Genomic DNA, 12,752 nt, shown 5'->3' with positions numbered 1-12,752 from the left:
ATACTCTCTATTAATGTGGGCATCAAATACAATATTTCCTCCCTTGAGCAGCTCCAGGCTAGGAGAATTCAAAAGTCACTGGTTTGGGGGTACCTTCCATACCAAGACATTTCCATCTTATTTCTTGCCTTTCTGCAGGGCAGCAGCAGCTCAGACTCTCTGGAAGGACGGAGCTGTGACTACGCCAGTAAGAGCTATGATGCTGTTGTGTTTGATGTATTGAAAGTAACTCCTGAAGAGTTTGCTGTAAGTAGAATATAACTCATTCTAGAGGATGTAAGACATATGGGGGCGGATATGGGGATGGATAGTTAGGATAGTGGTGCCATATTATTTAGAAAAATACATATTTCTATAGCACTTTTAAATAGATTTACAAAGCACTTTTCTCAAAACCATTTCATGAGATAGATTGCCCTGATATTAATATCCCCATCTTACATAGGAAAAAACTCAGAGAGATTGCTTAACTTAGCCATGAACTCATAGTGTCAGAAATGGAATTCTAGGTAGCCCAATTTTCAGGTCCAGTGCTCTCTGAGCCCCCACCCTATATTCTCTTCTCTGTGTTAATGAGTTACTATATCTAGTTCTTGATAACATTAATTAGGAATTACATTTTTAAAAGATGTAATTAAAAAAATACATCACCCCTTTCTCTGCAGGTAAGGTACCAACAGTATCATAAAATCACATAACTTCAGAGCTGTAATGGATCCAAAAGGGCATTTAATTCATCCTAGATCTGAAAAGGAATCCCTTCAGTGACACCCTAGGCATTTAAAGGAAGCCTGTTCATTATAGTTTTGAACAGCTCTTAATTGTAAAGTTTTTCTTTTTTTTTACATCCAACTCTTACTTTTCTGCAACTTCACCCATGTAGAATTCCTTCAAATACATGAAGATTTTCTTTTTTTTTTTCTCAGGATAAACATCCCTACTTCCTTTAATAGATCCACCTATGATATGTGTTATCTGGTCCTTTCACCATGTTGGCTGGTTTCCCATTGATATCAACTTGTGTCAGTCTCCTTCCACCAGAGTCCTTCTCCTAGTGTCCCAAAACAGTGGTCTTTTCAGAACTTCATACACAATATTCCATTTGTACTCTGACCAGAGCAGAGGATATCAGCACCACCCCACATTGCTACCTCTTCATATTATGCCTTTCCTAATGTAATTCAAGATTGCCATGTCCCACTCAGCGCATACTGAGACTGTAGATCACTAAAATACCAAGGTATTTTGCATAGAATATTTTGTTTCTTTTTTTGCACATCTTGTATTTGATGATTAATTTTAGAACCTAAGAATAAGACTACATTTTAAAAAGTTATTAAATTTTATTTTATATTAGATTCATCACAACAATCTAGTCTGTCATCCAAATATTAGCTGCTCCACGTAGTCTCGTGTATTACATCATTTGAAAAGCACACATATAAAGCACTTTGAAAAACTTAAAATGTTATAACAATACTACTTATTATTACTACTATTATGATGATGGTGATCATGACAGTGTCATCTATGCCTTTATTCAAGTCATTTGATGAAATTGTTGACTAGTATAAGGCCAAGGAAAGAACATTAGTATGTTCCACACGAGATTAGCAAGATGATATCGTCCCTTTTTTTTTAGGTTTTTTTTTTTGCAAGGCAAATGGGGTTAAGTGGCTTGCCCAAGGCCACACAGCTAGGTAATTATTAAGTGTCTGAGACCAGATATCATCCCTTCTAATAACAATTTTTTATCTAGTCCATCAAATTCCAAATAAGAATAATAACTAGCATTTCTAGAAATGCTATAAATTTTCATTATGCTTTATTTTCTCATTTGGGTTTTCCAATCATTATTATCATCTTGTCCATGAATAGCTTGAGAGGCTTCATCAATGTATAATACCCCTCAGCTACCTATCCAACAACTCTGTCAAAAAAGGAAATGAGATCAGTCAGGCAGTGTGGTGCAGGAAGAGATGCATTTGGAGCAAGAAGATCTGCATTTGAATCCCAATTCCATCTCCATACTTGTACGACTTTGGCAAAGTTAGCTAATTAACTTGGTCTTCATTTTCTTTATATGTAAAAATGAAAGGATTGAATTGAATGAACTCTAAGTTAACTTTGAACTCTAGAGGAGTCTTCAAACCTATAACCTCTACTTGGTAGAGACACATTGTTTATTAATGATCACCAGTTCTGCTTCTGCTGCAAATGCTCATGAATCATCTCTTTAACAAATATTATCTAGAATTTTGCAAAGAATTGAAATCAAACTCACTGAACTATATATTAGTGAATAAAACTACTTTCTACTTACTGATGCCTCCGTGATCACATTGCCCAGCTTTATCATTTTGAAATTCACTGATGTGATGACAATTACCATCTTATGTTTCTAGTCATCATTTTTGTTTAATTCCTTGTACAAATATCATTCTCCTTGATAGAAAAAAATAGAAGCAAAATAAAAGTAATTTTCCCTAGTTTCCACCATCCATTTGCATCATGTTGTCTACCTACCCTTCCAAGGATTAATGAAATCCTTCTTATCTTTATCTTTCTTTATCCTCTTATCTTTAATGTAATAATTTTTAAGGACCTTTTCATGGTCCTTAACATTAATGGTGAACCTAGGTTCCTTCCTTCTCTCTTTCTCTCTGTGTCCCCCTCTCCCTCCACCCCCCCTCTTTTTCCTTCTCCCTCTCTCTTTTTCCCTCTCTTCCTCTCTCCTTCTCTCTCTCTCTCTCTCTCTCTCTCTCTCTCTCTCTCTCTCTCTCTCTCTCCTCCTTTCTTTTTCCCTCTTTCCACCCACTCCCTTCCCCCCCATTCTCCCCCACCCCACCTCTCTCTCTCCCCAACCCAGTGAGTTTTATCTTACTTCTGATCAGCACAGAAATTTTGACTTGCTCTGTTTCAAATCTGGTCTCATTCACCCTTCCTTAGGTGATCTTTCTCCTGGAACCTCACTATATTAATACCTAACTTAATTAGGACACCAATCAGCATAGTTCATTGCATCTCAGAACCCTTGAGGTTAAGAGATCCATCATGCTTAGCCTCCCCAAAAGCTAGGATTATAAGTGTGTATCACTTTGCCTGACTGTCATTGTTCTTATAAGACTGTACCACTCTTCTATAACAATAATTAACATTTATAGAAAGTTTGCAAAGCATTATATATATGTCATTTGACTCAATCTTCATAAAAACCTTATGATAATATACAAATGAGTAAATTGAATCTAAGAGATTGAGACTTGACTGAATCACTCAGCTAAGAAATGTTTGAGTTTGTATTCAAATTTAGATTCTATTATCTTCAAGAGTTGTTCCTTATACTCTATGCTATTTAACTACATCTTATTTGCCTTTTTGTTTGTGTGTGCATGTTTATTTTCTATACATATCTTACAAAATCTAAATTAGTTGTTGAGTTCCCTATGTTTTCTCATTGGTTCCCTTAGACAGTTCCACCTTTTCTTTTTCATTTGTGTTTGTGGTATTAAATTTTCCTTTTTAAGAACTTTTCATTATTCTTGTGCTGTCCCCCAAGTAGAGTTTTAGCCTAGAGAATTCTATCTCTGCTTTTTTTGGAGGAAAGTGTTTGCAATCTACTCTCTTGAGATCTAAGGCATCTATCTGCCTATGCCTAATTTTCTGCTCTTCTATCATCTAAGATTGAATGATTACGTCCTTGGAAGGTTTCATTGTTTCTACTATAGTGATGACTTCTTTCTTACTGGCCAGAATCCTATTCAAAATAGCAATTCCCTCAATCATTTCCTGCATTTTTTGAAGAATGAAATTATCATTTAAATGAGTCAGGGGATTGGCTAGAAGTGCCAACAAATATCTGGCTGGCTGACATCTTCCATCAGTGTGGTATCATTTCTTTGTGCCAAATTCATGATCTGTTTATTTTTCCCCTTTGTCCAGGTGTCCTATAATCTATTCTTATAAAAAGATTCCTTCTGGTTTTGTCTTCATTGGATCCCTACCCAGATATTCTCTACTGTGCTTCTTTCTGGTTCCTGGATTTCTTTCAGTGAATGCTTCTATGGCATAAAACGTAATGGGTTGAAAACTCTATTAAACATATTCTCAGTCCATAGAACAGACTCAAGTATCAACAGTATGAGACAGATTAGCCCTAGCAGGCCTCTTAATCCAGAAGTAGTTCTACTCTTGACTCTGGGGGGTGGGGGGTGGGGATGGGGTAATGCTATTGTTGGCCAGGTTTTACTCTGGGGGAGGGTGGGGGGGTAATGTTATTGTTGGTCAGAGCTTGAAAATAATGGGTCTCAGTCAGCAATATGCTGGTAAAATTTTAAGTTTAATCTGCATTATCAATATTTTCTCTATCACTTACTTAAGTTTAGAGACACTAAACAAAAACAACAATCAGTCTTGATTCGTGGTATTTGCTGAGGTCCAAGTTGTAAGTTTTTACACTGAAAATTTCACAATCATCTTTCATGAGGTTGTATGAGCTGTTACTGGCATATTTCTCATCTCAGTGATTTGTGGGATCAATTCAGACTATTATGCTGCACAAGTGCTTGTTGAAGTGTATATAAGTACAAGTATATTCCTGTGTTTTTTTTCCTGTGGGTTTTTTTTGTGGGGCAATGGGGTTAAGTGACTTGCTCAAAATCACAGAATTAGTAAGCATCCAGTGTCTGAGACTGGATTTGAATTCGGGTCCTCTTGACTCCAGGGTTGGTACTTTATTCCCTGTGCCTCTTAGCTGCCCTATATTCCTTTCCATACATGCCTAATCAGTTTTCTTGTGCTTATGGTTAGTCTTTTGCCTTTCCATGAATACACTCATTTAGACACATATGTGTTGATGATGTTAGTCCTTCATTCTTGAAAAAGACCATGACATCAGGGAGGTGATGCCATGGCATTCAAGTAAATTGATTCTTAAATGGCGGGGGGTGCTCATTGTTTTCCCTCTAGAGCCATCTGAATCCCATGGCCAGATATAGATCAGTATGACTGGAGATGGCCCTGGATCCAGTAGAAACCTTGTCCTTTTAAAGCTGGGACTTTCTCAGGGCAGTTTGATTGAACCACAAACATTTAATGATTGAATTTAGGTGAGAGAGTTGAGGAAGAGGCCAAGAATGACCAATTCCCTCCAAAAAAAATTGAGCTGGGGGGATAAAATCCCCAGGGGGTTTCTCAGTGAATAAGGCAAGTAGGAAGGAAAAGAAGCAAAAAGAATCTCTTTTTCCATCATCAAAAAAGAAACAAAGAAAGAAAGAAATCAATTTGGGAAGGGAAGAACTTTAGGATTTATGGACAAAGAAGAAACAATTGCTATTTACATTCACTCTGAACCAATCAGGGTCCAAATAATGATCAAGCGAGCTTAGCCTTAGACCCTTTGCTATTGACCTGTTAAAACCTAAGAAATCTTACCAGATTTTGGATAGACTGCTCACAAGCACGGAAGAAGGAAGGAAGGAAGAAAAAATGAAAGAGAGAGAAAGAAAGACATACCCTAGAGTCTATCTACTGATGAATGGCATAGGAGCTTACATCTAGAACTGAAAGGAACCTGAGGTCCAACCCTCTCCTTTCACAGATAAGCAAACTAATTCTTTCTATTGTATTAGGATCCATCCTGGAGACAGATTGAGTTAATGGTAGATTCCAACCCCAAAGCCAGTAGATTTGACCTTGGGTCTAGAAAATGATTTTTCTCTTTAGTTACTTAACGTTCCCAGGGGCATTGGTGCCTGTGCCAGAGTTTTTATTCTTCATCTTAATTTAGCTTAGAATTCCTGAACTCAAGAGATCCACCAACTTCAGTGGGATTATACCTATGTGCCACCATGTCTAGCTACCTGCTGGCTTTGTAACTGAACCTTGACCCAATAGGGGATTATGAACAGGTTACCTAACTTCTCTGAACCATAGTTTGTCTGTGTAAAACAAGAGGCCTAGATCAGATATTTTGGCTCTGACAATATATATGGAAGATGAATGGACAAGTATATGCTGACATTCTGTACTTGGGCTATTGATTTTTTTAACCCAACTATTATACTTTAAAATTATAATACATCTAATTAGATTCAGTCTATTCCCTAGGCTGTTGAGACTGTCTGGATCCTAACAATATCATATTAGCTATCTTTCCCTGCTTTGCTCCATCTGCAAATTTGCTAAGCATGTCTACTATGCCTTTATTAAAATCATTGATTTTCTTAAAAGTTCATACCTTTCTCCCCAGTAACTGTCACCCTATATCTTTTGGCTTCACTCTGAAATGTTGAGGCAAAAATAATTCCTAATGATTTTTGCTCCACTGTGATGTTTTTACCTATTCCTTTTTTGGGGATGTGTAGGGGGAGAGGCAAGGGTGAAGGGAGAGATATATAAGGAAAGGTCTCCTTTGTGGTTTCTGATATCAAATTCCTGGTTTATTTCCTGTCTGAATTCCAAGGATAGGCACAAATAGTAGTTTCTACCAGCTCTCAGTCTGTGGTCTTGGGCCAGATAATCAATCATTTGTTGACCACTGGAAGTAGACTCAGGAACAAAGGAGAGAGAAAGAGACAGAGACAGAGACAGACAGAGAGACAAATACAAAGACAAAGAGACAGAGTCAGAGTCAGAGAGATGGGGAGAGACAAAAACAGAAAGATAGACAGAGACAGAGACAGAGTCAGGGAGACAGAGATAGAAAGACAGAAGCAGAGAGCTCATGACAAAAATGAAAGCTTCTTTCTTCACTCTGGTAGACCATTGGTTCTTTTTCTCTGAGGATGCACATAGCCCATGTCCATGTCCAGAGAAGGGGAAATAATGACAAAAGTGATGAAAAGTATTTCTGAGATGACTTTATTCTAATTTGAAGTCCTGTATTCTACTTCATCTGTGTGACACTGTGCATTTGAAAGACCACTGAACTTTGCCTTAGGAAGTTCTAGATTCAAATCTCTGAGTTATTTTCTTTTTCTTTTTTTTAGTTTAATTAACATTTTATTTGTTTTCCAAATATATACAATGGTAGTATCTACCTATCATTTTTTGTAAGGTTTTGAATTTTACAATTCCCCCCACAGCTGTCTGATAGTCTTTACATTGATTCCATGCTATACATTGATGTAAATTAAATGTGTTATAAGAGTAAACATAAAGCCCCTCCCCCTGTAAGAAGATGAGAAATCTCAAGAATAGAGAGAGAGAGAAAAAAATGTGCTTCAGTCTGTGTTCAGATTCCAATGGCTCTGTCTCTGGGGTGAGTTGCTTTCTTTATCAAAAGTCCACCAGAGAAGTTGCTTCAACATTTTTTCCACAGTTGCTATTACTAGCTGTACCTCCACTCTATTTCTCCCCACTCTCATTTATTCTATTCTCTTTCTCCTTTCATCCTGGCCCTGTCCAAAAGTGTGTTGAATCTGAGTACCCTCTCCCTCGATCTTCCCTCTCTTCTATCACTTATTCCCCCCCTTCCCTGCCCCATTCCCCCTTATTCCAACCCTTTCTTCTCATTTTTCTCTAGGGTAAGATAGATTTCTTTACCCTATTAAGTGTGTATGTTATTTCCTCTTTGACCTATTTCTGATGAGAATGAAGGCTCACTTATTCCCCCTCGCCTTCCCCCTTTCCACTCCATTGAAAAAGCTTTTTCTTGACTCTTATGTGAAATTTCTTCTTCATCTCCTTTCCCTTCCTCCAAGTACTTTCCTTTATCACCCATTGACTCCATCTTTTTACTATATTATACCATTATATTCCGCTCCTTCCTATGTCCTGTCTATATATGTTTCATCTAACAGCTCTTATAAATGAGAAAGTTCTTATGAGTTATAAATGAGTTATAAATATCTTCTTCCCATTCAGTAATACAAACAGTTCAATATCATTAAGTTCCTCATACTTAGTCCATCTCTTCCACTCCCTCTATGGTTCACCAGAGTCCTGTACTTGGAGATCAAATTTTTTGTTCAGTTCTGGTTTGAGAGTTTGAGAGTTTGAGAGTCCCCTGTTTCATTGAAAGTTCATTTTTTCCCCTGAAAGATGTTCATTTTTGCTGGGTAGTTGATTCTCAGTTGTAAACCAAGATCTTTTGCCTTCTAGAATATCATATTCCCATCCTTACAGGCCCTTAATGTAGATGCTGCCAGATCCTGTGTAATCCTGACTATGGAGCCTTGGTATTTGAATTGTTTGTTTCTGGCAGCTTTTAGAATTTTCTCTTTGATTTGTAAGTTTTGGAATTTGGCTATAATATTCCTGGAAGTTTTTATTTTGGAATCTCTTTCAGGAGATGACCAGTGAATTCTCTCGATTTCTATTTTACCCTCTGCTTCTAGGATCTCAGGGCAATTTTGCTGTATTATTTCTTGACAAATGAAGTCTCGTCTCCTCTCCTGATCATGGCTTTCAGATATCCCAATAATCTTTAAATTATTTCTTCTGGATCTGTTATTGAGGTCAGTAGTTTTTCCAAAGAGATATTTAACATTTTATTCTAATTTTTGGCTTTTTTGGAAGAGTTTTATTTCCTCCTGATTTCTTGCAAAGTCATCAGCTTCCTTTAGTTCCATTCTGCATTTGAAGGAGTTATTTTCTTCAGAGAGCTTTTTTTAAAATTTTTAAAATTTTTTTAGTTTTTGCAAGGCAAATGGGGTTAAGTGGCTTGCCCAAGGCTACACAGCTAGGCAATTAAGTGTCTGAGGATTTGAACTCAGGTACTCCTGACTCCAGGGCCTGTGCTCTATCCACTGTGCCATCTAGTCACCCCCAGACAGCTTTTTTTAATCTCCTTTTCCAGCTGACCAATTTTGCTTTTTAAGGCATTCTTCTCCTCATTTGCCTTGTTTGGCTTTTTCCATTAGGCCTATACTGGTTTTTAACATATTATTTTCTTCAGTATTTTTTAATATATCTTTCACCAAGCTGTTCGTTTGGTTTTCATGATTTTTCTGCATTGCTCTCATTTCTCCTCCCAATTTTTCCTCTATCTCCCTTAATTGCTTTTCAAAGTCTTTTTTGAGCTCATCCATAGTATGAGCCCATTTTCTATTTCTCTTGGAGGTTTTAGATATGGAAGCTTTGATTTTGTTGTCATCTTAGTATGTGTTTTGATCTTCCATGGGACTAAAGTAATGCTGTATGGTCAGATTCTTTTTCTGTTGTTTACTTATTTCCCCAGCCCAAGGCTAATTTACAGCACTTCCAAGTCTTTGGGGTTGGGGTTTTTTTTGGGACACCTCACTGGGACCTTTATTCTTCTAAGGTCTTATGCTCTCTTGCCTGTGCTTTGATATGTAGATCCCCCGGTACTTCCCTCTTCCCTGGAGCTATAAGGAGGGATCCAGCTTGGCTACTTAGTATGGAAGCCCAGACTACAACCTGGATCTGAGTGTAGGCTAGCAGCAGAGTCCTACAGAGAAGTCTCTGCAGACTTCCCTTACCATCTCTGGGGGTGCAGGCTGCTTTCTCCAGATTCTCATTGCAGGTTCTGTGGCTGGTGCTCCTCACTTCACACTCATTCTGGTGTAGCAGAGTTCTCTCACTGTCCCTTTAAGCTGTTGCTGGTGATCTCTGGGCTGTGCTGTGCTGTGCTGTGGCTGCAGCTTTTATCCAAGCCCTGGTCCTGGTGAAATATACCTTTTCCACACTTCTAAATTATCTTGGACTGAGAAAATGTATCACTCAGTCTTTCTGCCCCCTCTAAATTTTGTCTAGAGCCATAATTTGTTGGCTTTTGGAGTTTGGGAGGGAAGGAATTCCCAGGAAATGCTGCCTTTATGCTGCCATCTTGGCTCCACCCTTCTCAACTTATTTTTTCAATTGTAAAATGGGCTTAACAATATTTCCCAGGGTTGTTATGAGGAAAGTATTGGGTAAACCTTCAAGCATTTTATATATATATATATATATATATATATATATATATATATATATATACACACATATATACACATATGTACATATATATGTGAGTTATTACATATCTGAACACTAGAGATAATAATACATACATATACAACCTTCATCAGATTATGATGATCAGGTTATAATGTGATGTTAGGAATTTGGAGTTAGAAGACTCACATTTGCCCAAGACATCTGGATGACCTTGAAGAAAGTCCCTTCATCTCTATAAGTCTTTGTTTCCTCATCGGTAAAAATAAAGGGGTTGGGCTAGATCATCTTAAAGACCCCTTTAAGTTCTGAGAGAATGTGATTCTATGAAATGAGTGGTTTTGGCAAGCATTACATAAATGTAGGAAGTCAGTATGGTGGATTAGGAGTTAAGAAAAAGTGAATTTAAATCCAACCTCAAACTTATAAGAGCTATTATAACCTTGGGCAAGTCACTTAACTTCTCTATGTCTCTTATTTGTAAGAGAAGGAAAATAATAACATCTAATTCCCATGGCTGTTATGAGAATCAAAAGAGATAATAGTTGTAAAACATTTTGTGAAACTTAAAGCACTATGGAAATATTATTAACATTATCATATTAATATATAATCATTCTCCAGAATTTCAGGTAATTATTAATATGGGGCTGTAGGAGGATGCAGATGGATAAGAAGAGTACAGATTTTTTTTAAAAAGAGGATGGTGTATTGAAAAGAATGCTGATTGTGGAGTGAAAATATCTGACTCTCAGTCCTAACTGTGCGATTTACTAGCTTTTGTGAGTTTATGTGAGTCATTCTATTCTCTGAGTCTCAGTGACTCACCTGTAAAATGGAATGTTAAACTTTGCACTCCCAACTTCAACTTGTGATGGTGAAAAAAGCACATTAGTCTAGCTTAAGTCCAAAGCCAAATGATGACTTCTGCTAGCCTGAAGGCCTGGTTCTGTTCTCCTTTGGGTTGACTTCCTTGTTCTACCAGGATTCCTGGACTCATGGATCCTCATGGCTTGGGCTCCTAAACCAGTCAGTAGCTTCCACTCCCTGTAACGAGTGAAAATGAGCAAGTGAAAAGAGCAAAGGTTCAGAACTGTTTTTCAGGGCCACAAGGAATGCAGGGAAAGAGTTGACCTTCAGACCCTCTACCCTTACTGTACGGTGTGAATGAAACAGCCCTTTACCCTCAAAAAAGAATGTATTAAAAGATACTATAGGTGATGAGTTTCTTTTAAAGGTATCTAAAATTCAGGCTACAGAATCAATGGAAAAAACTGCTTTCAACCATTAGGACAATACAGAATATCCCTAAATGCTCCAACCCTTCAGGTAGTCCCAGTGTGTTCTACATGGATGACACCACTTCAAGTGGTCTAGGCAGGCACTAGATCCCCATTACATTCAAAGAGCTTTAACAAAATATTAAGAGTTCCAATTTTTCTGTTTCTTTAAGGTTTTAAAAAATTATTTTCTCTCCATAATCAGAGTAGTAGGTGATGCAAGTATCATTATCCTTTGGTTGTAGATATGGAAACAGAGACAGAGACAGAAAGAAAGTGGCTTGGCTAAGGTCAGAAGGCCATTAAACATGGGAGCCACAATCAAAAACTATGTATATAAATGGGAACTATTGCTTGCCTTATTCAGGTCTCAGATTCAAAGATTGTGGTTCTGGGGTGCATTACACCTCCCTGCCTGCAGGTTAGGTCAGGTTTTACAAAGACACCAAAACAGTCAATTCCAAATGCTTCTGACCTTACAGAATGCCTTTCTTCAGATTAATCTTCCTCAGATTCTTTTCTATTCCCTGGACTATCATTGCTCTGAGCTATTCATGTCAGCACTTCTCCTGCCCCTTTGGCCCTTTTGAGAAATGACTCATTGTCGAAGTCCTTGTTTCTTCCTCTTTCCATCCTTTCTCCATTTCCCCTGACCCTGAAACTCTGATGCCTGCAGATTGTTTCCTCTGCTCTTAGCAACATCTTATATGGCATCAATGTGAGGCCTTTGGATTCCTCCAAGAACCTAGTGCTTAGATAGCAGGGTGCTCCTGGAGAAACTGACACCCCACTGTATGGAACTGTGTTTATATTTCTCTGAAGAATGTCATTTTCTGTGATAGCAAGAATATGTATTGGCAGCCATAGCTTGGAAAATGTAGATTTTGGAGCTCTCTCTGGGTGGTCAGTAACATGTTCCGCTTCAATAAATCTTTTCTTTGGCATTCAGTCATAATAACAACACTAATAATAGCTTACATCTATATTACCCTTTATAATAATCATAACAGCCGACATCTAAGTAGCACTTTAAGGTTTGCTAAAGTACTTTACATATACTAGCAAATTTGAACCTAAGCAGCTCTATGAGGTTAGTATTATTGTATTATCTCTATTTTACAGATAAGGAAACTGAGGTTCATAGAAATTCAGGAATTTGTTTCTAGTCACACCCAGAGAATGAATGTCAGCTTTGAACACAGATCTTCTTGACCCTCATAGCTAGGGCTTTATACAATAGGCTTGGCTATGTACATGATTTCTTGGAGCACAGAGGATTTGCTAACCTGCTCTTTTTTTGGTTACAGAGCCAGATTACGCTCATGGATATCCCAGTATTCAAAGCTATCCAACCAGAGGTATGTTCTTCATGTTAACAGTAATATTCATATGTTTTGAGGTTTTCACAGGGAAACTTTACTTTTGCTCTTCATATTATTAACTAAAAGCCTTGTACTTCAAAATGCTACAATTTTACCAGTGAATATATATTCCCATCTGCATCCCTTTCACATGTTGGGAGGTGACCATTATGAGTTATCCTGTATAATTTTGTAGCTGTCTGTATACATTCAT

The 12,752-nt window shown here is 37.6% G+C and overlaps 1 protein-coding gene across 6 annotated transcripts in view; it reads left to right on the top strand.

The window, feature by feature from the left end:
* RALGPS1 (Ral GEF with PH domain and SH3 binding motif 1) overlaps window positions 1–12,752 on the top strand; it is a 749,724-nt gene that overhangs the window by 128,149 nt on the left and 608,823 nt on the right. For all 6 annotated transcript variants that reach the window (XM_074211544.1, XM_074211540.1, XM_074211539.1 and 3 more), the window contains 2 exons: window positions 139–246; window positions 12,485–12,535. In XM_074211544.1, coding sequence (XP_074067645.1) covers window positions 139–246; window positions 12,485–12,535 — 159 coding nt within the window. The remainder of the gene's footprint in view (window positions 1–138; window positions 247–12,484; window positions 12,536–12,752) is intronic.

Source organism: Macrotis lagotis, chromosome 1 (assembly GCF_037893015.1).
Source record: "Macrotis lagotis isolate mMagLag1 chromosome 1, bilby.v1.9.chrom.fasta, whole genome shotgun sequence".
NCBI classification, from domain to species: domain Eukaryota; kingdom Metazoa; phylum Chordata; class Mammalia; order Peramelemorphia; family Peramelidae; genus Macrotis; species Macrotis lagotis.
This window is presented reverse-complemented; position numbering and strand designations above follow the sequence as displayed.